The 27,684-nt window shown below is 40.3% G+C and overlaps 2 protein-coding genes across 3 annotated transcripts in view; both read left to right on the top strand.

Annotated features, from left to right (window-relative positions):
- Nucleotides 1-27,684, top strand: part of ENTREP2 (endosomal transmembrane epsin interactor 2) — a 395,143-nt gene that overhangs the window by 242,702 nt on the left and 124,757 nt on the right. The gene's annotated exons all lie outside the window — the stretch shown is intronic.
- Nucleotides 16,169-17,430, top strand: NSMCE3 (NSE3 homolog, SMC5-SMC6 complex component). The gene has a single exon (XM_058294839.2). It carries the CDS (start codon nt 16,221-16,223, stop codon nt 17,034-17,036), a length of 816 nt encoding a protein of 271 aa, XP_058150822.1. The 5' UTR covers nt 16,169-16,220; the 3' UTR covers nt 17,037-17,430.

Below are 27,684 nucleotides of genomic sequence, written 5' to 3'. Positions count from 1 at the left end.
GTAGCAGCAGCTGGCTCCTGGAGCTCCTTACTCCACTGCCGTCTTGCTGATTGTCCCCTAACTGCTTTTGATACATTTAGATTTGTCTTCCTGCACCAGTTTCCCGGCTTCTGGAAGCAAAGCTGCAGGCAGGCCTTCTGGGCCAGCACGGAATCAGGCAGCAGCTGCCTCTCTGCTCTCTCTTCCCTTTGCAGATGCAGGTGATTGTCTCACCGGTGTGTGGCTTTCTCTCCTTACTTTCTCATCCACAGATATGTTTGCCGTTATTTCAACATGCATTAGCAAGCTTGCTGTTTTTTCTAGGGTTCCAGGTTCCATCTGTCCTGCCTGTTCTCTGCCTCTCCCTACCCCAGGCTTCTTTGTACTTCCTTTTGTCCAGTGATATTGAACTTGCTTATCCCACGAATGCCATTCTTTCTTAATTTTTATGTGCAAGGCTCCTGCCAGCACTACACGCAGTCAAAGCATCTCATGCAAATGTGAGGAAGCGTTGGGGAAACAGAAGTTTCCTGTAATATTGGCTTCCTGGGGCTCCTTCTTGTGGTCAGGAATTTCGTTATGAAGAGGTTGGTCGACGTCTCCACTTAGTGGAGTTGCCACATACACTGTACTTTGTTAAAATGGTTCCAGGGAAAGTAGAGACAGATTTTTTTTAGTGCTCTAAATGAAGTGAATATGGTAGATTTTAATTTTTTATCAGGATAATTCAAGATCACCATCCCCCGCCCCAAAGGTTTTTAAGGTGAACTGCAGATACATCAAAGTAAGAGTTCTGACCGAGCACGTTTTACTCTTTTCAAGAACTTCCATACTAAGAAAGGTAATTACCGTATTTCTGCAACACCTGTGCTTTTTGGCCAGGTGAGCCTGATGAAAGTGAGGTAATGGCTGAGGTTCCAACGTACAAGGACAAAGTGTCTGACTTTCTTGCTCCATCTGGGTAGAAAGATACTTACCTCACTTCTTAGTTTGTGAAAGTAATTTTTTGTGAGAACTATTACATCCATTTATCTACATTAACGGAAAAATACTGTTGTTGCTGCTTTTATCTTATGAGGGTTTTTGTCCTTTTCTACCAAATAAGCAGCTTCTAGAAGGTGTGCCTGGAAACCAGCCAAATGAGCAGACGAATGCCGCAGTCAGCAGGTGATGTCTGTCACCCAAATCCTTCTCAGAAATCTGGTTTTAAGTTTCATGATCCTTACGTATTTCTTGTGTATAACTTCATTGGTTTCAGTTGTCATATTTGGGAAACTGGGAGAACTAGTTAAATAAAATGTATTTTTCAAATATAGCTTAATGGCCTCAAGATCAGTGACTCCATATGAGGACCTGGGACACGGGCACAGGACGGGCACATAACCCCGTGTGTGGCTTGGCGGTGGACCCTTGCGAGTCCCCTGGTTCTTTTGCGCAGTACAGAGAACTGCCCTGGGAAACTCAGAATGCGTCCGCATACCAGCTTTTTTTTTTTTTTTTTTGTCTTTATTTTTTTAATATTACGTTCAAAAAATATGAGGTCCCCATATACCCCCCACCCCTCTCACCCCACTCCTCCCCCCATAACAACAACCTCCTCCATCATCATGAGACATTCATTGCACTTGGTGAATACATCTCTGAGCACCGCTGCACCTCATGGTCAATGGTCCACACCATAGCCCACACTCTCCCCCAGTCCACCCAGTGGGCCATGGGAGGACATAAAGTGTCCAGTATCTGTCCCTGCAGCACCACCCAGGACAACTCCAAGTCCCAAAAATGCCCCCACATCACATCTCTTCCTCCCACTCCCTACCCCCAGCAGCCACCATGGCCACTTTCTCCACACCAATGCCACATTTTCTTTGATTACTAATCACAATAGTTCATGACTAGAATATCAGTAAGTCCACTCTAATCCAGCTTTTAAGAAATATTGATCCAAGATGTTTCTTTAAAAATTGTCACTTTCAGCATGGGCCTTCTATTTTTTTTCCAACAAGTTTAATTTTTATTTAGAAATCTTTCACATAATAATATTTTACAATGGGGGGCTGAGACCTGAGGAGTGCAGGACCTTCTCCCAGCTGCAGAGGAAGTTGGCAGCAAAGTAGACATGAAATTGTTTTCCCTAAATCATGTAGCATCTTTTTAAAGAGGTTCATTAATTGCCTAAAAATACATAAACATGCTTTGAGATAGTGACTGAAATAATTTCAACAGTAGACTTTCCTGCATTTTAGTTTAATTTAGCTTTTTAATTAAAAAACATTTTTGTTGTTGTTGTTCCAGAAAGTTTGGGCACCCTAACTGCATTCCCTTGACGGTTCTTATTACTGTTTTATTAGTTTTCTTTTCTGTTTTGTCTCTTTATACTTCAAGGGGAGCAACTTCTTAAGAGATTTTTAGCTTAGCCTTCTTCATTTAAACAGCTTTATTGAGATAAAATGAGAATAGCATAAGGTTAATTGTTTAATATGCACAATTCAGTTAGTTTTAGTATTTTTACAGTTGTGCAACTATCAACGTAATCTAATTTTATAACATTTTCATCACCCCAAAAGAAACCTTGGGGAAGTGGCTGTGGCTCAATGAGCTGGGCTCCCATCTACCACATGGGAGGCCCTGGATTCAGGTCCTGGGGCCTCCTTGTGAAGGCAGGCTCACCCACACGCTGTGGAGCACTGCCTGGCCCGCAGGTGCCGTGGAGAGCCGACTCAGCAAGGTGATACAACAAAAAAGGGAGACAAGCAAAAATACAGAAGAGCGCGCAGTGAATGGACACAAAGAGCAGACAGCAAGCAAGCAGCCGGGGCGGGGGGGGGGGGGGGGGAGGGGATAAATAAATAAAAAACAAATCTTAAAAAAAGAAACCTTGCACTGTTAACCACCACTCCCCATCCACCTGCTTCCCCCCACCCGTAGGCCCTAGGCAGCCACCGATCTGTTTGCCGTCTGTATAGATTTGCCTCTTCTAAGGCATTTCATATAAATGGTTTCAGGCAATACATGGTTTTGTATGTGGCTTCTTTCACTGAGCATAGTATTTTTTTGGTTGTTGCTGTTTTTGTTTGGTGGTGGGGACTCCAGAGGGGAATGGGGTGCAGCCTCCTGCCTGTAGCCAAGGCCCCCTGGACCCCTTTCTCCTGAGAAGCTGAGGTGGGGGCTGCTGGAGGTGGGCTCCCGGCCTGGGAAGGGAGCTGGGGAATCGAGGGAGGGGTGGGGGCCGGGGCAGCACTTCTGTCCTCACTCCAGTGACTGCACTTTTGGGGGGCTGGCCTGGGCGAACTCGCCAGCCCCCGTAAACGTTACAGAGCTTGAGCACGCGGCCCGCTCAGGCGTGTGGAGGCCTCGGTTGAGACCTGCCCGGGGCTGCGGATGGCCTCCAGGTAGGCAGGTCGTGCCGTCGATGTCCATGGAGACACAGAAGAAGCGGCTGCCCAGAGCCCAGCGCGGCGTCAGTAAATGATCCTGAAGTCCTGCAGCCCACAGAGGTGGCGTTCGGCCTCTGGGACAGGACCACAGCGTGCACCTGCTCGGTCCGCTCTCCTCGTCAGCTCGTTTCTCGTCATCAGCAAGCACGTGCTGCTTAACCAGGAGCCCTCCTGCCTGCCTGGTTCCAGATGGAGATGAAGCAGGTCGTGGTGACCCCCAGCGGACCCCAGCGGATCCGGGTCCCGGGCACCTGGACGGCTCTGGCTGCAGAGGGAAGGGGGGCTAGGATAACGTTTTTGAGGTTCACCCATGTTGAAGTATGTATCAGTACTTCATTCCTTTTTACGGACGAATAATGTCACATTGCGTGGGCTTACCACATTTTGCTCATCCATTGGTGGACATGTGGGTATTTTCCACCTGTTGGCTGCTGTGAGTGATGCTGTTTGTTATTCGTGTGCACGTTGTTGTTTGAATGCCTGCTTTTCACTGCTTGTGGTCTCTACCTAGGAGTGGAGATGCTGGGTCGTATGGTAATTCTATGTTTAGCTCATTGAGGAACTGACAAACTGCCTTCCCCTGAGGCTGCTCCGTTTTACCTTCTCAACAGCAGTGTGTGAGTTTTTCCAACTTCTTTACATCCTTGCCAACACTTGATACTGTCTGTCTTTTTTTTATTATAGCCATTCTGATCAGTTTGAAGTATCTCACGTGGTTTTAATTTGCATTTATGTGGAGGCTCATGATGTTAAAACATCTCTTCACGTGTTTACTGATCATTCTCACATCTTTGGAGGCATGTCTGTTCAAACCCTTTGTCCACTTGAAAAACTGGGCTATTTCTTATTATTGAGTTGTATGAATTCTTTATGTATTTTGGATGTAATTCCCTTATCAGATACATGATTTCCAAATATTTTCTCCCCATCTGTGGGTTGTCTTTTCACTTCTTGAATGTCCAGTAACACAAAAGTTTTACTTTTGATGAAATCTAACTTATCAATCTTCCCTTTTATCACTTGTGCTTTTGGCTTCATGTGTAAGAAATCATTGCCTCACCCAAACTCATGAAAATTTACTCCTGATTTAAAGTTTTAGCTCTTACATTTAAGTGGATGATCCACTTTGAGTTCCTTTTTTTGTATGGTGTGAGGGTCCAAATTCGTTATTTTGCATGTGAATATCCAATTGTCCCAGTTCAGCCAGTCAGCCATAAATGTTAGGGCTTATTTCTAAACTCTTAGTTCTAGCCCACTGATCTATTTAGCATTCGTATGCCAGCATCGCATGTCTTGTTTACTGTAGTATTTTAGTGAGTAGTAAAATTGGAAAGTATGTACTGCAATTTTTTTCTTCCCTTTCAAGTTATTTTTATCTTTATTTTTATATTTTATAATTTTAAACAAACATTCCCCTTTTCCTTGTCCCCTTCCCCTCTGGTAATATCTAATCTGTTATTTCTGTGAATTGGCTTTTCATATTCATTTCTTATAAGGGAGATCATGCAATATTTGTCCTTATGTGCTTTGCTTTTTTCACTGAGCATAATGTTTTCAGTGTCCTTACACGTTGCAGCATGTCTCACAACTTCTTTCTTATGACCAAATAATATTCCATTTTGTATATGTACCATACTTTATCATTCATTCGTTGATGGAAATTTATTTTTTTTCTATCTTTTGACTATTGTAAATAATGCTTCTGTGAACACTGGTGTACACGTTTCTGTTTGAGACACTGTTTTTACTCTCTTTGGGTGTATTCCTAGAAGTGGAATTTCTAGGTCACATGGTAATTCTACATTTAACTTTTTGAGGAACTGCCACATTGCTTTCTAGAGTGATGTGCATTTTACATTCCCACCAGGAATGCACTAGTGTCCAGTTTCTCCACATCCTCTCCAACACTTATTTTCCATTTTCATATAATAGCCATCATTGTGGGTAAGAAATAGTATCTCGCTATGATACTGAATTGCATTTCCCTAATGGCTAATGATGCTTGCCATCTTTTCATGTGTTTATTGACTGTTTATATATCGTCTTTGGTGTCTATTCAAGGACTTTACCCATTTTTAAACTGGGTTGTCTTTTTGCTGTTGCAGTATAAAAGTCCTTTTACAAAATTAAGTCCTTACCTGATACATGGTTTTCCCATTCTGTAGGTTGTCTTTTCACTTTCTTGATAATTTCCTTTAATGAACAAAAGTTTTTAATGTTGTGGAAATAAAATTTGTCTTATTGCTTTTGTTGCTCATGCTTTCGGTGTCATATCTAAGAATCCATAGCTGAGTCCAGGTCATGAAGATTTGCCCGTATGTTATCTTCGAAGAGTTTTATAGTTTTAGCTCTTATAGTTATGTCCTTTGAATTGACTTTCGTATATTGTATAAGATCAGGGTCTAACTTCATTCTTCGGCATGTGGATATTCAGTCTTGCCAGCACCATTTGTTAAAGTCACTGTTCTTTCCCAGTTGATGTAGTTATACCCTTTTCAAAGGGTATATGGGTGAGTCTATTTCTGTTCCTTCCATTTTGTTTCATTGGCGTATTTATTTATTTTTATGCAAGCACCACACTGTTTTGATAACTGTAGCTTTGTAAAACAATTTGAAATTGTGAAGTGTGAGTCCTACAACCCTGGTCTTCTTTTTCAGGATTGTTTTGACTATTTGGGGCTCCTTGCAGTTACATATAAATTTGAGGATCAGTTTATCTATTTTGCAAAAAAAAATAAAATCTACTGGAAATTTGATAGAGATTGCATTGCATTTCTGTCTTTTGGTAACACTGACATATTAACAATAGTACATCTTTCAATTTATGAACATGGGATGTCACACTATTTAGGTCTTCTTTAATTTCTTTCAGCAGTGTTTTGTGATTTTCAGTGTTACAAACCTTTTGTATCCTTGGTTAAATTTATTCCTAGATATTTTTTAGATGTTATTGTAAATGGAATTGTTTTCTTAATTTCCTCTTTTGCTTTGTTTTTTGCTAGCATATAGAAGCACAATTGATTTCTGTATGTTGCTTTTTGCCGAAGTAATTAGCTCTAATAACTTGCTTGAAGGATTCTTTGCATTTTCTATATATATGGTCATGTTGTCTGTGAATAGAAATAGTTCTACTTTTTCCTTTACAATTTGGATGTCATTTATTTCTTTTTTGGCCTAACTGCTCAGGCAAGAACTTCTAGTCCAATACTGAATAGCAGCAGTGAAGGTGGCATCCTCGTCTCCTTCCTTCTTAGTGGGGAGGCTTTCAGGAGGATGTCAACTGTGGGTTTTTGATAATGACCTTAATCATGTTGAGAAAGTTCCCTTCTATCCTTACTTTTTCTGAGTTTTATCAAGAAGGGATACTACAATTTTTTGAAAGCCTTTTCTATGTCAATCAAGATAATCATGTTTTTTTCCCTTTCATTCTATTTATGTAGTGTATTACGTTGATTTCATGTGTTGAATCATCCTTGCATTCCTGGGATAGATCCCGCTTGGTCATAGTGTATAGTCTTTCTAATATGCTCTTGGATTCAGTTTGCTAGTATTTTGTTAAGGATTTCTGCATCTATATTCATAAGGGAAATTGATCTTTTTCTTCTTGTGATGTCACAAATGGTGATATCAGATTAATGATGTACTCATAATGTTTCCTCCTCTTGAATTCTTTGGAAGAATTTTAGAAGGATTGGTATTAATTCTTCTTTGAGTGTTTGGTAGAATTCTCCAGTGAAACCATCTGGTTCTGGACTTTTCTTTGGTGGCAGGTTTTTGATTATTAATCAATCACTGTACTTGTTATAGTTTGTGGTTTTCAATTTATTCTTGAGTCAATTTGGGTAACTGGTATATTCTTAGAAAAGTTTCTATTTCTTCTAGATTAGATCTGGTTCTTTGGCATGCAATTGTTCATTATATTCTCCTAGCCCTTTTTGTTTCTGTAAGGTCAGTAGTGGTATCACCGTTTTCCTTTCTGATTTTAGTTATTTGTGTCTTTTCTCTTTTTTTTCTTTGTCAGTTTAGCTAAAGGTTTTACAATTTTATTGTCAAAAGCACATTATAGTGTTTGTACTTAACAGTGGTAATATTTGGGAGACAGTGATTAAAAGGAAAGTCTAAGGCTATGTATATCATAAGAAGGAAATCTAACAAATGGAACAAAGGACTGTATGGCTTAGCAAACTCTCTTGTGGAAAAATAAGTATAGTTAATAGTGCATATATAAGAATATATTTTTTAAAACAGAGCAAATGTATGGTAATGTTACCATGTATTAATAATAGGGTGATATTTGGGTAAAAATACAACCAAAGCAATATATGAACTGTAGGGTATAATAATATATTAATATTCTTCTACCAAAGGTAAAATTAATAAAAGGACATATGCGAAGTGAAAGAAACAAGACACAAAGTACTGCATATTGTTTGACTTCATCAATACAAAATACACATACAAATAAATTTAGAAAGATGGAAATAGAGTTGCAGTTACGTATGGCAGGGGAAGCTAGGAGGGACTGAGAAGTGACTACCAAGGAATAGGGGGTTTTTCTTTCTGGAGTAATAGAAATGCTCTAGTATTGATTACAGCGATGAATGTTCAACTCTGTGATTATGCGAAACACCACTGAGTATGCACTTCAGATGAATTGTATGGTTTATGAATATGTTTCAATAAAATTGATTTAGAAAAAGAAAAAAAAAATCCCCCGTTTTTCTCTTTCTGATCCTCGACCTGAACAATTTTGTCTTTACTTAAAGTTCACTGTTCCTTTTCCTGCCTCTTCTAATCTTCTGTTGACCCTTCACTGAAATGTTCATTACTGTCCTTTTGAGTTTTAGAATTTCAATTTGGTTTTTCTTTATAATTTCTATCCTATTATTGAAATTTTCATTTTGTTCACATATGTTTTCCATGTTTTCTTTAGCTATTTGTCCATGTTTTCCTTTAGTTCACTGATTCTATTTAAGCGAGTTGATCCTTGATGAGTAATGTCAGAGACTGAGCTTCCTCTGGCATGTTTTCTGTCAATTATTTTTTCCTGTGATTGTGCTGTACTTTCTTGACTCTTTGTGTGCTTTTGTAATTTTTTGTTGCTAACTGGACATTGAGTATTATGTTGTGGTTACTTTGGAATGTAGTTCTCACATCCTTTAGTCTACCAGAGCAGAACAAGAAGAGAAAATAAAAGGGGAGAGAGAGAGAGAATACAAAACCAACACCAAAAAACCTAGGAGGGAAGAAGATGCATCGCCTTCCCAAGTCTCTCATTACCAACCAGTGAGGAGCTGGAAGCTGCTGCTGTCAAGTCCAAGGCCTAGACAGACATCCCTGCTTTTCCCTCAGGGATCTGCAAGACCTACAAACACAAAACAGAAAGAAGCAAGCCTGCCAACCAAAACTCCACAGGTGCCCTGCCCTCTACGTCGATGCTGGCAGGAGGCCAGAAGGTTCTGCTGATGAGAGCTCCAGGCCCATGGACAGCACGTGCACTTGTGCCTCAAGGACCCGCCGACGAAGACCATGAGGAAGATGAGAAACCCAGCCACAGGGGAAGACGCTGGCCTCTAAGTCCTTGTGGACGCTGGTGTGAGGCGAGCCTTTGGGCAGGGATGGCTGAAACCGAGGCCAGCGTGCACACCGTCCTTTAGGGTCCCCCGACCGAGTCCGCCCTCACCCCAGCGTTCGGAAGAGGAGGTTTCCTTGGCCAGCTCTGGCCCCAGCCAGCGGCTCCTGGACTCTGGGCAGCCGTTTCACGAATAAAGCTGAACGGCCACCGGCATCCTGCGTCCTTGGGCCCTCTGCGCTTATTCCAGGCGTCCATTCTTGTTCTTGGGTCGCCACAACCTATTTAATTCCAGTCTCTCTTGACAGCTTACTCGTTTGTTTCTTAGTGTAGGGAGCAATTTCTAAAACTTCCTACTCCACTCTCTTGCTTCAACATTATTTCGGCTATTCTGGATTTCTTGAATTTCCATTTGAATTTTAGGAACAGTTTACCAATTCCTGTCAACTCTAGTAGGATTTTGATAGGGACTGCGTTGAATCTATAGGTCAGTGTGGGGAATGTTGTCATCTTAACAGTATTAAGTCTTCTCATCCATGAATTCAGAATGTCTTTTCTTCAATGATTTTTACGTTTCAGTTTACAAGCCTTGCGTTTCTTGTGTTAATATATTACCAAGTATTTTATTCTTTTTGAAGCTGTTGTAAATGGAATTGTTTTCTTAATTTCAGTATTGGATTGTTTATTGTTACGGTGTATAAATACAATTTATTTTTGTATACTGACCTTGTGTTCTATAACCTTACTGGGCTCGTTTTTAGTTCTGATAGTGTTCAGTGGGCCCCTTTTTATATTTTGCTGGATTTGGTTTGCTATTATTTTGTTAAGGATTTTTACCTTTATATTCATAAAGGATATTGGTCTGCAGTTTTCTTTGCTGTGATGTCTTTGTCTGGTTTTGGTAACAAGAAAATATTGGCCTCATAAAATGTGTTGGGAACTGGGCTGTTCAGTTTTTGGAGGAGTTTATAAAGGGTTGGTGTTACCACTTCCTTCAATATGTGGTAGAATTCACCAGCAAATTCAGCTGAGCCTGGATTTTTGTGGGAAATTTCAATATTACTAATTCGATCTATTTGTTATAGGTCTATTCCGATTTTGTTTCTTCTTGAACAAATTTCATTAAAACATTTTAATTTTTCATTCTGTTCATTAAATTTCTAGTAATTTTTCCTTTCATTTATCTAATTTGTTGACATACAGTTCTTTATTATTCATAGCATTCCCTTATAATCTTTTTTTATTTCTATAAATCAGTTGTTTATTACCCCCTTTTTCATAATGATGTTATTAACTTGGATATTCTTTCCTTTTTGATCAGTCTAGCCAAACCTTGTCAGTTTTGTTATTCTTCTGTTGCATAACCTTGCAAAAATATCTAACAAGTCACTCCTGCCCCTGCTTCTGTGGATCGGTCTGTGAGGGCATGGCCATGCAGGAGAATATCAAATGAATAACTCCTGCCCCCTGTTTGTGTAAATCAGCCTGTGAAGACATGGCCTAGTAGGAAGATATCAAATGAGTGACTCCCCCCCACCCCCACCCCCGCTTCTGTACATCAGCCAGCAAACTTGCACCTGCATTCTACTTCTGAAACCCCGCTTGCAAAATTTCACCTAGCAATGCATTAGCCAATGAGCAAAAGTCATGCTGATCCCACCTGAAATCCTATAAAACCTATGAAAACGGAAAAACAGGGCTCAGAATTTGGAGATCAACTCTCCTCTGGGTGCGTAATAAATCTGTTCCTCCATGTCTCCTGAGAGCCACTTTTGGGTCTTTCTGCGGTTAAGAACTCCTGGCTTTGCTGCAACACTTCAAGTACTTGGGTTCACTTTAATGAACCATAATTTTCCTTATTTCACCTGCTCAGGGTTTTGCCCTTCTTTTTCTCTGTAGGTCATGTTACTGGAATCCCTGGAAAAGTACTAGAATGGCAGATGGTGGGAGACCCGGCAGTTCCTGGCATAGAAGCTTTTTCTCTAATGGGCCACGATGAGTTAAAGGGCACACTACTTACGAATCCGTGAGGTACCAAGAAGCTTCTCGGGGTGCAGGCCTCACAGGAGGACGAGCTGCTGTCTTCCAACCCCAAGGCCTGGCAGCATTCGTTCTTCCTGTGAGGCTCTGGGGCAAATGGTCAGCAGCCCGGGAGAGGTGTTGGAGGAATATCCTCAGCAAGAAGACAACTGTCGGGTCTCTGCGAAGGGACAGCTTCTGCCCGCTGTTACCGCACAAACACCACAGGGTCCTGGCCTCTCCAGCCCGGGAGCGGGAGGCCTCTTCTCAGCAGGTGCCTGGCTGCACTTGCCTCCAGGAGCAGGAAGCCCGCACTGCCTCTCCTGCAGACCCGGGGAGCCCTTTCCTCTGGGAAGCCTCGGCTCCAGCGCGAGCCTCAGAGCGTGAGGTTTCCGTCACCTTGCACGCTACAACCGGAAGAGAGAGGCTTTTGGGCAAATGTGAACACAGCCCCTCTAGATTAGCAGGTGCTTTAAAGTATGTTCAGAAATGGATGAAGTTCCTTTCTGTGGGGATTAGCTCATGCCTACATTCTATATGGAAGAGCGTAGCTATTCATGAGTTCTCTCTTGCCCTTATTGCCAGTTCTAAAAAAGGTCAATAAGCATATTATATAACCACAGAACATAACAGCAATGTCAGTTTGTATTCAGATCATCTTTCATTATGTACAAATATCCTTAGAGGTGCTATTTACCTTGTCTAGCTCCATTCGTTTTAAATAAATGTACTCATTCAGTAGCATCCTCTGCCTCTCTGCATGAATATGAATACTAATTTAGCCAGAACGTTTTCAGTTTCAAGTAAGAGGAATCAATGCAAAGTAACTTAGGCAATGATTTTATTGGCTCCAGTAATTAGTTATCCCCATCAGTCCAATCTTGAAATCTGGATCCAGGGATTCAGATGGCAGCATTAGAAGCGTCTCTCCATCTTTTCTCGCCTTTGAGCGGACTTTGTGATTTTACAATTACAAATCATTTCACTTTTGGGCCAAGTGCTACAGTGCTTGGAAAGCACAACCTCATCAAGCCCCATCTCCCCAGACCTTCCACCAGCCAAGGGCCACTCCGTTGTTGCTTCAAGTGTTCTTTCATGAAGGGCAAAATGTTATTAGGTAGTCCATCACGTGACCTAAGCAGGAAGGATCTTTGTTGCAACGAGTAGGCTCAATCAAGAGATTTTATTGCCAAGCATAAAATATTTGTGTTTTCCCTATTTACCCAAAATAATCTTTATCCTCAACCCCCTGTTCATATAATCCATGCTGTCTTCTCCACTGGAAAAGTCAGAAAAGTGCTCATGTGATAGCTGCATGCTTTCATCATTCTTACTTCCCCAAAAGTCCTCACCCACTTTTAGCACTAGGATGCATGCTAGAGAGGCTAAAACCTTTTTTTTTTTTTTTTTTATTCTTTGGTATTTGGTTTGAAATATCAGTGCATGAAGAAGAAAATTTTGAAGAAAATAAGGATGAGTAGAATTTTTTGGCAGGCATTTGCTACCAAGGAGATGAAATAAAGCATTTCATCTCCTAAGAGACTTCTAAAGAGCAGTTGGTAGTAGGTATTTCCTTGTTCAAAATATTTGAAATCTTAGCTCGCTTAGTTTTTGCCTGAAAGAATTTAGATTTTTTCTTTTGGATCTAGTAATACAAGTAGGAAGTTATCAGCAGAAAGTGTTTGAAAATATTTTTCTTTTTAAAACCCTTGTCTTTTCTAAATAATTCACTACCAAACAGAAAGTCACAAAGGCATATTCAAATCACACTGAATTTACTGAAAATTTTAATGTGTATAACTACTATTGCATGGTGTCAAGGAGAAATTAAACTTTGTTGAGAATATATTTTCCATTTATTTCCCAAACAAGAAAATTTTGAATTTTATTTTCTAAAAACTTTTAAAAACATCTTGATACTTATTTTTGTGTGTGTATTCGTGTTTCACTGCAGTAAACATCTTTCTTCATACAGCTCTGTGTAATCCTCAGATATTTACTGACTACCGTTTTAGTTTGCCAAAGGGCTGCCGACTCAAAGTACCAAAAATGGATTGTATTTATAAAGGGGATTTATTTGGAGTAAAAGCTTATAGTTCTGAGGACATGATTTGTCCAAATCAAGGTACCATCAGAAAGTGCTTTCTCACTAGTGTCACTGTTGATCTCGTTGTCCCGCTATGTGGCAAATCAAGATGGCCCCTGGTCCCTGCCGAGGTCAGCACCTTCCCCTGGGCTTGTTTTCCTGCAGTCCTCTCATGCCTGGATCAAATACAGCAGAACTCCCTTTCCCACGTGTGTCTCCGTTTATATCAGACCCAGCAAGAGAGCAGATTCAACCTGAGTCATGTCTCATTGATGTTGTCCAATTGAAAGGGTCCCACACCCACAGGAATGGATTAGTTCACATAATCTCTTTTTCAAATTCATAAAAAAATTTCAAACTCTCACAACTACCCTGCCATGCTGTGTCCTAGGTGTTTGGCAAACCTATCTCACTTAATCCTCTAGGCTAGGATTAGTGTCAGTAGCTTTCCCGATGTTTTACATGTTTCTAATCTAGATCCATCCGATTCCAAAGCTCTTGCTTTTGCAAAGACTCCAGGTCTGTGTTTTCTGTGTATCAGCATTCGTTTAAGAATACAGGCTCTGAAAGATTGCCTCAATTCAGATCCCAGATCTATCGCGTGCTATGGGATCTCAAATGAATTACATAGCTTTTCTGTGCCTCTGTTTGTGTGAAGAGGATTATAATAAATATACATGCCACAAAGGTTTGTTGTGAAGAGTAAATCAAGTAATACATATAAACCACTTGGAATAAGGTCTGACGCAGTTACCTTTATATAATCATTAGCTGTTGTTGTTCTTTGTATTTACTTTTTTTTTTTTTTTTAGCATTATAACCATTGTCACTAGTTCCATGGCTTCCCGTGTCACTGTGAGTACAGTGTGGGGCTGGTGACTTTTCCATGTATTCACCAAAACTTCTAACACTATTTTATGCCTGTATTTTCTCACTTGTATTCTTCTAGACAAAGTGTAGTGGTGTTTTGTTTTTTATAGAGAAGTTGTAGGTTTACAGAAAATCATGCATAAAATACAGAGTTCTCATGGACCACACACTATTAACATCCCACATTACTGTGGTATATTTGTTACAATTTATAACAAAAACTTTTTATAAAATTGTTCTAATAGCTATAGTTCATTGTTTACACTAGGGTTCACTGTTTGTACAATACAATTTTTAAATTTTCATCCCAGTAACGAATATATAACCCAAAATTTCCCCCATCAACCACATCCAAACATATAGGACTTAAAACTAATGCCTTTTCTCAACCATTTTGAATAAGAATGATCTGCTGTCTGGGTAAGGATGCTGTTAAAGGACACTGGTGATATTCATAAAGACACAGATGGGGCTGCATGGTAATTTAAATGAATACCTTATCATGAAAAAACACTGTAAACCCCGCACACTTGTTCAAATTGGCTTTCATTTTTTAATTTTCCTTTATCTTGTGGTTGGTGACTTTTTTCTGAGTCAGTGCACAAGTGATTCTTCTGGAGTGACTTTTTGCAGAATTTCAGATTATATACAGAACGTTTCCTTTGAATTTGAGTCTGAACATTAATTTGCAAGCAAACTTTGAAGCAGATTTTTTTTTGTGAAAAATGAATGTCTTGAAATATCGTTTTCTTTGAAAGCCTGTCATTGCGGTCGATGCCGATATATTCTTGAATCTTGTTTAAAACAAAGTTATTACTCAATACTTACCAGATTTTTAGCATACTTGTACCACAACATGGAGTATCATTTTACACCTAATATTACTGTTCCAGTGCAGTAATGAAATTGCATTTTTGTATTGAATTACAAACAAAAATTTTCTACTACTACCATTTAATGAAATTTTAATAAGGTTGTGTTTGGAGGCTATTATTCAAATATGTTCTGAATTGCTTTGCTTTGAATATATCTGCATTAAGGAGGAACTCCATTTGACTTAAGGAATTTACCCACTTTCTATAGAGTAGCTTTAAAAAGTCAAGGAGGTAAAATCCAATGGATGTGTCATGATGATGGGAACGAGTGTTGTTGGGGGGGGAGAGGGGGGGGTGGGGGAGCGGGGTTGAATGGGACCTCACATATATATTTTTGATGTAATATTATTACAAAGTCAATAAAAAAAAAAACAAAAAACAAAAACAAAACAAAAAAAAAGTCAAGGAGGTAAATTCATTTTCTCTTTTGCCAGTTGATAAAGATCTAAGTAATGACAGCAGACTGCTGATGCTTTGAGCTAATGAAATGACTCTTTCTGGCTATTAGAGTTGCACAATTAAATATATATATACAAAGTGCACACACCACAGATTATGAGGGCAGATACCCCTGATTCTCTTTTCTTTCTCATTAAGCCGGAAGGCTGCTGATATATTAAGAATTAAAGAAATTCAACAGTCACATTATGGCAGCTTTTATCAGTGATGCCTCAAATTAAATGACAATTTGTTGAGAGAGAACGTTCGTTTGTAGCATTCTTCTTATCCCGTTTCTTGTGAAGGTGCGGGTCTGGGCCTGAGGCACTTCACTTGAGCTCAGGCGTTCCACGAGGTAAAATCCTGTGAGCAAGCGAAAGCATCGCGTTTCAGCAGGCTTTCTACGGCCGCTTCGTCCAGAGCTGTGCAGCTGACGCACAGACCGCGGAGAATATAAATACTGAGATAGTGAAAGGGAGGGGAAGTCCCGCTCGCGAGCAAGGCTTGCTTTTAGACTCGGGGACATCAGAGACGGTGACCGGCGCGGGCTGTCCTGAGGGCGGGAGCGGCGCGGCCGCCAGCCGACTCCGACCAGCGGGGAGCGGGTTTTCCCGCCTCGAGCCCCCGCATCGCGGAGGAGGCGGCGCTTTTCCGGTGCTGCTCAGGCCTGACCCTCACCCGCCGGGGCCGGGCCCGAGTCCCTCCACCCGCGAGCTGAGGCGCGGGCACGACCCGCTTCAGCGTCAGAACAGGCGCCGCCGCCCTCCCCGCGCGCCCGCCGACGCCGCCGACGCCGCGCGCGGTGCTCGTGACGTCACGCGCACCCCTGGCCCCGCCCAGGGCCGCAGGACGCGCCGCGCGCCGGCGCAGAAGCCCGCGCCCCTCGCGGTCCCCGCGCCCGTTACGGCCGCCCTGCCGCGCCGAGCCCCGGCCAGCCCGGGGCCATGCTGCAGAAGCCGCGGGCCCGCGGCCGCGCCGGCGCCCAGGCCGAGCGGGAGGGCGAGGAGGCCCCGGGCCCGTCCCGCGGCTCGCAGGGGCCGCCGGGCGCCCGGGCCGGCCAGGCCTCGCCCGCCGTGGGGCCGCGGACGCCGAAGCAGCTGGAGCTGAAGGTGGCCGAGCTGGTGCAGTTCCTGCTGGTCAAGGACCAGAAGAAGATCCCGATCCGGCGGGCCGACATCCTGCGGCACGTGGTGGGCGACTACCGGGACGTGCTGCCCGAGCTGCTGCGGCGCGCCGGGCAGCGCCTCGAGTACGTGTTCGGGTACCGGCTGGTGGAGCTGGAGCCGCGCAGCAGCAGCTACATCCTGGTCAACGCGCTGGAGCCGGTGGAGGGCGACGCGGCGCTGCGCGGCGACCAGGGCACGCCCGCCGCGGGGCTGCTGCTGATGGTGCTGGGGCTGGTGCTCATGAAGGGCAACGCGGCGCGCGAGACGGAGGTCTGGGACTTCCTGCGGCGCCTGGGCGTGTTCCCCACCAAGAGGCACCTCGTCTTCGGGGACGCCAAGAAGCTCATCACGGAGGAGTTCGTGCGGCAGCGCTACCTGGAGTACCGGCGGATCCCGCACACCGACCCGGTGGACTACGAGTTCCAGTGGGGCCCGCGCACCGCGCTCGAGACGAGCAAGATGAAGGTGCTGCAGTTCGTGGCCAAGGTCCACAACCAGGACCCCAAGGACTGGCCGGCGCAGTACTGCGAGGCGTTGGCCGAGGAGGAGGGCAGGGCCAGGCCCGCGCCGGCCGGCCCGGGCCCCTCGTCCTGAGACCCCGGGAGAGCCGAGGGACCCCGGGGGGGCGGCTGGGGAGGGCGCGGTGGGAAGTTTCCCGGCGCCTGGGAGGGTGTTGGCTTTAGCATATGTTTGCAGAAGTTTTGTTCCTTTAACATTCGGTGAATTTCTTGGTTCCAGATGAGAAGGTTTTTTTTTTTGGGGGGGGGGGCGGTGTTGGTTTGGCTTGTATGTATTTTTTGGTATAAAATTTTTGCTTGCTTTGTAACTAATTGGGAGACAGTACCGTGATCTGAAACAGGCATGTAAGAAAGAACATATCAGGGAATTGTTTTGGTCCCAAGAAGATAAAAGCAAGGTAGCTATTTTCTGGCCTCTTAACTACCTTAGTTTGTAGGGAAAAATAAAAGTCTTTTTAAATTGAATAAAATGTGATTGCCTGTATATCCTTTTTACTTTACAGCTATTTTAATATATTTCTACTTATATAATAAGCATTTTGCAGGATTCCATGCAGTGTACATATTTTATTTTCTCTGAATAACAATTTTTTTTATCTTCCCATATAATTATTACTCAGCTTTGTTGCTGACCATTTAGGTCCATTTAGCTTCCTCTTTTTCCTTTTTGCTGTTTCAGTTGTAATAAATAATGTGTTTTTGAAGCAATTACGCATTGGGCATTTTTTAAATTGTGGGTCATGAGAAATTAGTTTCATAACTTAAAACCACTGCCTTAAGGAAAAAAGAGAAAAGGGAAAGATAGTTTGTGCCACTTTATATAATAAGTAGTGTTTTCTAGAAATTGTTTCACTTTTATATGTGTGTTTATATTGTTTATGATGTAAAAACATTTCTTACTGTGGTTTCCAAAAAAGTTCATAAAGCAGCTGTATGTTAATGAACCATGCTTGCCTGGGAATCAGACTGCTCGGATTCCTATTCTGATTGTACATTAGTAAGCTGTGTGGATTCAGGCTGGCTGTTTAATCTGGGGACAGATGTTTCCTTACCTGTAAAGTGGGAGTGAGGACGTCACGTGATGTGTGCTGGTGCACTGATCAGTGTGACAGCAAAGTTCTTGGCACAGTGCCTTGGAGGAGGATTTTAGTTATTACTTTGTTCCTTGATACCTTTTGTATTTGTTTTTTATTCTCCTTCATCTGGAGCTTGATTTTTTCCCTTTTTTAGGTTTTTCTTTATCAAGGTTTAAATCATTCCCAGAAGTAGAGTTCCTGGTTCACAGGTTATGCCTGTGTTCTTTCTTGTCTGATATCCTCATGATTTCATGGAAAACTTGACACTTGCTGTATGGCAGTGTGAGCACAGAGGACACATACATAGAGTAGTATGAGCAGGAGAGTTAGCGGTGAAGTCTCCACACTGCATTTCTAGGTGCAACCCCGTTCAACTAAAATTCCTTCACCTTGCACACTTGACAGATGATACAACCAAAACAGGGAAGTGATAATGGGTCAAAATTTACAAAATAAGGTACTGTTTTAGTGTGGGAGTTGTCATGAGGCTGTGGTGAAGCGACTTTCCACGGGGTATATTGAGAATCCCTTGAAATGGATTCATTCAGCTGTTACATGCAGATACCATTTCAGGTGACTTAACGTGAATAAGTCAGTGCTATTGGATTTTTTAAACAAGTGGTGAAAAGGGTATAGGTTTTGAGATCATTTGACAATTTGAATTATGGTTCATGATAGTTTGTGTTAGTTTGGAGTAGGTTTTAAGTTCTCTGAATCTCAATTTTATAAAATGAAACATAACAGGGCTTGTTTTATGGATTAAATGAGAATACATTTAAAGTGTCTAATAGAATGCAATATATGTTCACCATCCATCCTTCTAGAATAAGACAATTGCCACGTATTTTATACATTAGTGGTATGATGTCTTATATACCATAACCTCAGAACGTTAGCTCTAGAAAGGATTTTAAATATCTCAGACATCTCTTTTTATACTTGTGAAAAATGAAGCTTACAGGACACATGGAATCAGGAGTAGAATTAAGAACTCAGATACAAATACTAGTTGAGTGCTTTCTGTTTAGATTCTTACAGCAACAAGGAACCGAGCCTTCCCAAGTCACCTCAAGCATGGGGGATCCAGGGAAATCCTCCCAGCCTGGCCTCCGGGAGGAGCCTTGGGCAGAGCTTGGCCTGAGGTGGGCAAGCCAGGCTGGCTGCGGAGCTGGGCTCCTGCCTCGGGCCTTCAGCTTCCAGCGGTCTCCTGACAAGGCGCACCTGGCCTGAGCCAGAAGGAAGAACCCCATCACCTCTCTCTCCAGTCCGCCTTGGTGCCAGGCAAAATGCTGTTTGTTTACAGGGATTCAGCAAACACTTCATTCACTGAGCAGCAGAATTGTTTTAGAGGGAAGCTACTGCAAATTAAACATGAGCAAGGTAAATACTTTCAGAAAACAAAACCTGAACTTGATAAACACTGGACTAAATGCCATCTAGAATAGATGGTGGTATGTGGTGCATGTGGAGGAATGTGGTAAGTTAGAGGGTTTTATTTCATTCTGTTGAGTCGGGATTTGCATTTATTTCAGCAGTAGAATACAGTTGGTCCTTGAAGACCTTTCTACGTTTTATTTTAGGGTATAAATTACCTGCTGGCTCTGATGTCACCTACTTTCAATTTCTGGTGTGTTCTTACACTCACATTTTAACCTGTATAGTGAAAATTACCAGTACCTACCCTCTACTGTCAATTAAATCCAGGACAAATACCTTCTGCACTTTTCGCACAGAGATGCTAACGATTTCCCATCAATGAATTACCATTTTGTTTCACATTTTAAAGTATAAAACATTTTTCTTCTCACCCTTCCCAGAGGTAACAAGTTTGTAGGTATCATGTTGACTAATGTGTATATAGATGAACAATATATGTACTATATAGAGCATTGCTTTGTGAGTTTTTACAATGTAAGTGGTAGTGCATTATACATGTCTTTTTGCAGTTTGGGTTTTTTTTCACTCATGTTTGAGATTTAGTCATGTAAGTAAAGGTAAATCTGATTCTTTTCATTAATTTTAGTTGTTCTTTCATTCAAGTAGATAACAGTATGCTTATCCATGGCAGGACAGCTAGGTTCTTTTCAGTCTTTGCCATCAGCAGGCAGTGTACAAGGCCTCCTCAAGGACACGTGAGAGTCTCCAGCCAGAAGCCATAGAGCAATGGTGGGGCACTCTGCCAGGTGGCTCTGAACTTGTACGACATTAAGCTCCCCATGAGTTTATAGGGGTCTTATTTTGCTGATTCCCCCATCCTCGCTGTCTTGCAAACACTTGGTTTATTCAGTGTCTTATTTCAGCCACTCTGGTGCGTAGGTAGTGATAATTTATTGTGGTATTTGCACCTCTTTTTATCTGTAGCTCTCATGTTCCCTCTCTCCTTTGGGCTATTCACATTTCATATATGTCTGTCCATTTTCTATTTTCATTCCTTTATAAGATGAGTTTATATGTTCTGCATGTTGATCCATTCTCTACTATATTAGTACAAACGCCATCTCCCACATTTTTCCTTTTTTTCTTGTACAAAATAATTGATTTTAATGTGTCACAATCATCAATATTTAAAGTTGTACTTTTTATGTAGTACTTTCAAAAATTCCCCCTAATGCTGATATTTGCTGCTTGTAAAGGTATTTTTCAGTATTTTCTTCTAAGTGTTCAAAGTTCTGATTTTCACGTTTAAGTTTTTAATCTGTGTTTTTGTGTACAATTTGATGTATGGATATAATTTCTTATTTTCCCGTAGATAGTTTACATAGCAACAATTTTTCATAGTTTATCCTTTCCGTAGTGCTTTATAACACCCTCATTGTTATTTAACAATATTCCATATATAAATGTATTTGAGGTTTGGTTCTGAATTGGCTTATTTGCTATCCATGTACTAATACCATGCCATTTTTAGTATATTGCATCATAAGATTTTTTTCTTTTCCAACTCTTATACCTTTTTACTCTTGTCTTTTTTTGCATTTGTTGGACTGCCAGTCCATTCTTTAATAGATGACAGCAGGCATCAAGGATGTTCCTGATTCCCTGTTCCTGATTTTAAAGGGAGTAATTTCATGTTTTTGCCCTCAATGTGATGTTTCCTGTTAGTACTTTGTTTATGCATAAATACCGTTAACTGGGTTATTTAATTTCCCTCCTGTTCCTAACTTGCTTAGAGGTGTTTAAAAAAAAGTTATGACTGGCTTTGTAACTGTGTCCTACGTCCCATATTCATCTGCTCGTGTGATTAAATGGTTTTTCCTTCCTTTACTCTGATTTTGTTGTATTTTTTTTTTAATAGTTTGGTGTGGTAACACTTAGATTTTTGTGATGTCTAATAATTCTCGCATTCCTGGGAATGTCACTTCTTATTGATGGTGCATCTTCGAAAAGTTCCTCAGACCTTCCTTGACTTGCATGGTCTTGACTCTTGAAGATTACATCCCTCAGTTGGGATTTTTCTGATGTTTCTTCATGATCAGATTCAGGTCATGTGTCTTTGGCAGGATTATCATGCAAGTAATGCTGTGCTTTTGTGATTGGATCCTCTCAGGAGGCACACGATTTCAAGTTGTCCTGTGATTTTGTAACTTTGATTACTTTGATTAAGGTAGTTTTCTGCCATACCTCTGCAGTGTAAAATTTTCCTTTATCCCTTTGTAATAAGTAGCTTGTATGGACATACTTTGAGAATTTGTAAATACTGTGTTCCATATCAAATTTTCAATTATTCATATATCTTTTTATCTGTGTAAACCTATGGTTTCTTGCTTTATCCATAAAATACGGCTATGATTTTTTTACTATCACTGATTTTCATGCTCAAATTGTCCCTCATTTGGCCATTGGGAACCCTTTAAAGCTGGCTTTTGTCTCTTTAACATGCCTCCCGTCATTCTCTGAGGATTTCCTTCCTTTCTGGCACTAAAAGATCATTCAGCCTTATCTGCAGCTTTCCCTGCCCCAGACCTGGACTTAGCTGTTTCTTCCGGAAGCTCTGGTTCCATGTGGTGTAGCAGGGATTTAGCAGAGATGTGGTTGCCAGGTCTGTCTGCCTACTGGGTTACCACTGCTTCTAGACCTCCAGGTAGATGGAGTTAGGGAATATCCATCTATCCTGAAATCCGTCTCTCTACCCCGGTCATCCATCCGTCTGTCCATCCATCCACCCAGTCCATCTACTCTTCCACTAAAAATCATGAGATTACATTGATGCCACCAGCGCTAATCCAACACCACAGGGTAATCTAGTGTTCTCTTTCCATATGTGTAACTGTTCCCCCATAGTTAGAAATCCAGCTGCTATTATCCTTAAAATATTTATTTGAGCAGTACCCCTGAGTACTCTAGCGTGGCTTCCCGTGCTCCCCTATGTGGCTGCCTTCTCACTCCACTGGGCTTGGCCATCCTTGCTGACCTGCCCGTCTGTGCTTACACCTCCTCACCCTGCAGGGGTTCCAGTACCATCCTCTGTGGCTGTTGCTCTATTTGACCCCTCTTGCCCCGCCCCCCCACATGTACCTGCTCTGTCCCATGTAATGACTTGCCCTAAATTATTCAGGAAAAGGAAGAGTGTTATTCTAGTCGGATAAATGAGTTGAGAAGCTTTCCTTTCCCTGTAATCTGGAACAGTTTATATAAGGATTAAATGCTTTTGAAGGTTTGGTGGAAATCTACCTGTGAAAGGGATCTGGACCTGGTGTGTTTTGTGAGAACATGTTAATTACCCATTTTATTTAATAGTCTATTCAGATTTTCTTGTTTCTGAGTTAATTTTGGTCATTTGTATTTTTTTAAGAATGTTTTCATTGATTTATAACTTATTAGCATGAAATTGTTCTTAGTTTTCTTTGTTTTCATTCTATTACATCTATACTTTTATCCACTTTTTCCTAGAGCTGATCTTGCCATTTTTATTTTATGAGTATTTTCAAGGAAACTTTTGTTTTATTAATCATCTTGCTTATTTCCTTTTTTAGTTCATAATTTTATTTAAAATTTGGGTTTATTCAATGGTTCTTTGTCTTATTGTTAGAGTAGAATATTTAGTGTTTTGATTTTCAATTTCTAATCTATTTAAGGCAATAAATTTCCTTCTTTGGAAATTTACTCACATTCTATAAGTCCCAATATATATATATTATTATTTTTACTTCTAAATATTTTCCAATATCTGTTTAAGATTTATCTTTTTTAATAGAGCAGTTATAGATTTGCAGAAAATCATGCAGAAAGAACAGAGTTCCCATATACCCTACTCTCATACACAGTTTTCCCTATTAATATTTTGCATTAGTGCGGTGCTTTTGTTACAACTAATGAACCAATATTATTAAAATGATATTATTAACTATATAGTCCATAGTTTACATTACAGTTCATTTTTTGTGTTGCACAGATGTTCGGGTTTTAAATTTTTTTTATTTTGGTAGCATATACTGAACATAAAATTTCCCATTTTAACCACTTTCAAAGGAACAATTAATGTTAATTACATTTATAATGTTTTTATACTATCACCACTGTCCATTACCAAAACTTTTCCATCACCCAAACAGAAACTCTACCAATTAAGCATTAACTCCCCATTCCCTCGCCCCACTTCTCCCTGTGGTAACCTGTATTCTAATTTCTGAATATGAATTTGCATATTATAATTATTTCATTTAAGTGAGATCCTATACTCTTATGGTTATATTTCATTCAACATAGTGTCTTCAAAGTTCATACATATTGTAGCATATCTATATTAGCACTTCACTCCTTTCTCAGCTGAATAATTTTCCGTTGTATGTAGATACCATATTTTGTTTATCCATTCATCTCTTGATGGGCACTTGGGTTGCATCTACCTTTTGGCGATTGTGAACGATGCTGCTGTGAACATCCCTATGTGTTATGATTAACTTTGACCCATAATTGCAAATTTTCAAACATTTGGATTGTGAGACATTCTGTTTATTTCTGATTTTTAAAAATTGCTTTGAATGAGATAAAATTGTTCATATAAAATCAATTTTTTAACCTTTCTTCAAATGTGCTTTGTGGCCTATCAAGGTAAATTTTTTATGTACTCCAAAGTGTTCTTAAAATATATTTGAATTTTATATGTTTTCTATGTGTTCTCAGTAGTTCATTACCTCACCTCATTCATTGTATTTTTCAAATATTACGTATTTTGAAACATTTGCCCCCTGCCTTTTTCTCTTGCAATATGTCTTTGAGATCACTCTATGGTAGCATGTGGAGAACATCATGATTCTTCTTATAGCTACAGTCAGTTCTTGCTATTTACAGTTGTTATGTTCTATAAAATTGCTCCAAACATGGGGGATACTGAATGAACCCTGTCTCTAGGGGAAATAAAGAACTAGGTGCCGGTGAGCCTCTGTTTCACAACAGATTTCATCAGCCAATCAATACATAACCTTGTTTTATGTGTGTTTTTGTCTAAAGACACCTTATATATTTTGCTTCCTCCTTAAATTTGTATACATTGAGTCCCTGGGAAATCCTGTGCTTCACAAGCCTTTCGAGTCTGTCCCCATCCCTTGCCTTCAGAACATTTTAGAGTAGCTTTTTAACAAAGCTTCTGAATGTAAATTTAAGGACGTTAAGTCATAAACTATATGAACGGCAGCTAACAGGAGCTCAGTAAATAAAGAGTTGATTCATTAACATTGACCTCAGAGCCAGTAGCTTTATAACTCATGTCTGAATGCAGTTTATTTTACACAAGTATTTTCTCTTTGAGGCATGTTACAGCCTTCTTGCACTTAAGAACACTAGACAGCACATCAGCATTACACTTACAGGCCTATTTAAATAGCAAAAATCACCAACACAAAGCACACGTGAAAAACATGGCACTAAATATACCATGAAAAGGAAACTTGTTGATTGAATGAAAGCTGAGAAGTCATAGTGTCACCTTGCTTGACCTCATCTGGGAATGTGCCCATTGGGAGACTCAAATTTTTTGCCTATCTGCACGTGTTCATGAATCAACACAAAAACACAGTATTGATTTGGGAGTTTCAAATTTTACAGAGTAGACAAATTTGTAAACATGGAATCCATAAATAATGAGAATGGCTACTGTAGCAGTTTGATATTGTTTATGAACTCCAAAGATAGATACTGGGCTGTGTTTGTGGACTGGTCTGTTCCTCTGGGCATGTTAGATTATATTAAATTCAGATGTTTCACTTTCACTTGATTAAATTATGATTAAGGCTTTGATTCAGTTGCATCAGTAGGACATTGAGTCCCTGCCCCCTTGGTGGGTGGTAACTCACGAGAAAATGACACAGCAGAGGAGAGAGTTTTAGTTTTTGATGCTTGAGCCCTGGGAAGTAAATACACAAGAACACAGAGGAAGAGAGACAGCTCCTTAGACACCACAGAGGCCCCAGGAAGAGAATGAACCTGATAGCCTATAGCTGCAGCTGAGCCATAGAGATACGAGCCCTGGGAGAGAAACATGACTTATCCCAGCCTACAGCTGAGATTAGAAGAAGCTGCGACCGCGGATTTAACAGGAAAGAAGGCTGAACCCTTGCAGACATCACCCGCCATCTTGTTTCAACATGTGGCAACAGACTTTGGGTGAGGAAGTAAGTTTGTGTTGAACTCTTTAACACTTGTGACTGTGAAACTTCTACCTCAAATACCCTTTATAAATGCCAACAGATTTCTGCTACTTTGCATCAGCACACCTTTGGCTGACTAATAGAAAACTATATAGTATTCCATTGTATACTTGTACCGGGGTGATTCAACCAATTATCTAATCATATACATTTGGGCTATTTCAGTCTTTTGCTACTATAAATAGTATTACAGCAAATGGCCCTAAGTTTACATCTTTTTAAATTTTTTGCCAATGTATCTTTCAAAAAGATTCCTTAATTTACCTGGTTAGGACAAAAGGTAAATGCATATGTAATTGAGCTAGATTTTCCCAAATTCCTCTTCATAGAAGTTAAATCATTTTGCACTCCTGAAATTACATAAGAACACTTGTTTCCCCACAGCTCATTAATTAAGTTGACTAACTTGGATTTTTGCCAGTTTGACAGATGAGAAATGATTTCTCAGTATAGTAGTAATTTGCATTTCAATTTTTTCCTGAGGTTGTGCATCTTTTTATGTGGGTAAGAGATCTTTGGATTTTTCCCTATGAATTTTCTATTCATATTTATATCTAATATTTCTGTAATATTATTGCCGTTTTCTAATTTTTAGAATAGCAACACTTTATCCATAGTAAAATTTGCACATACACTTTTCACAGTTTCTCATTTATCTTTTTACTTTGAACTATGATATTTTTGGCCATGCAGTATTTTTAAATTTTAGTATAATAGAAATATTCAGTCTTTCCACTTGTTGGTTTTGAGTAATATTTATGAAAATTGGGTACAAGCCCTAATATAAATCGATATTTTCTTTACTGTCTCAGGAATGTTAATGGTAAAAATAGGCTCATCAAAAACCTTAAAATGAAAAAGTAGGGAATGAGAGGTCCATATGGGCCTTTGTAAAGCTCTGGCATATTCCTGAGACTTTAGAAGACCATATGCATATGGAGAGCTGTGCTCATGCTCAGAAAAGACCTGAAGAGGCCCTAAGTTCTCACCTCTGGTTGACCTTCAGGCTCTACACAAGCTGGAAGTGAAGGCTAAGGCAGAGTTATTAACCATCAGATTTTTGAAGCACACTCCAACATGCATAGAGAGTCCTTTGACAAGGACTATGAGATGGTTTGGTTCCAGGCATTTAAAGAAATCTCCAGTCATTAACTTGCCACTGGATTAACAGAACAGAGACTTCCATGGCCACATATGACAAAGAATACAGCCTTTACAAAATTTGTTCAGACCTCATATTTTTTTTAATGTAATATCTTTCAAAAAATGAATAAATTGAGTAGAATTTGGGAAAAAAAATTTTGTTCAGAAAAGTCACTAAACAAACAAGTACAACTGCAACAAGCCAGTAGCAACCACACCAAACTTGGGGAAATGGAAGAATCTAATTTCTCAGGTTGCCACATTATATTATTTAAATATCCAGATGTCAACAAAAAAATTACAAGACATGCAAAGAAACAAGAAGTATAGCCCATACACACAAAAAGAGTGATTAATAGAAACTATCTCCACAGAATCCCAGATATTGGACTTACTAGATAAAGACTTTAAATCAGTCATATTAAATATTTTCAAAAAGCTGAAGGGAACCATGTCTAAATAACTAAAGGAAACCAGGAGAATTATGCCTCACCATATAGAGAATATTAATAAAAGATTATTTTAAGAAGAACCAAATACGAATTGAGTTGAAAAGTATAGGCATATCTCGTTTTTATTGCACTTTGCTTTATTGTGCCTCACAGATATTGTGTTTTTTACAAATTGAAGGTTTGTGGCAACCCTGCATCAAGCAAGTCTTTTGGTGCCATTTTTCCAGCAGCATGTCTTTGCTTCATGTCACTGTGTCACATTTTAATTTAGGTATGTACATTATGCTTTTTTTAGGCATAATGCTATTGCACACTTAACAGACCACAGTAGAGTGTAAACGAACTTTTATATGCACTGGGAAACCAAAAATTTCATGTGACTGTCTTTTTTTGCAGTATTCACTTTA

Source organism: Dasypus novemcinctus, chromosome 3 (genome assembly GCF_030445035.2).
Source record: "Dasypus novemcinctus isolate mDasNov1 chromosome 3, mDasNov1.1.hap2, whole genome shotgun sequence".
NCBI classification, from domain to species: domain Eukaryota; kingdom Metazoa; phylum Chordata; class Mammalia; order Cingulata; family Dasypodidae; genus Dasypus; species Dasypus novemcinctus.
This window is presented reverse-complemented; position numbering and strand designations above follow the sequence as displayed.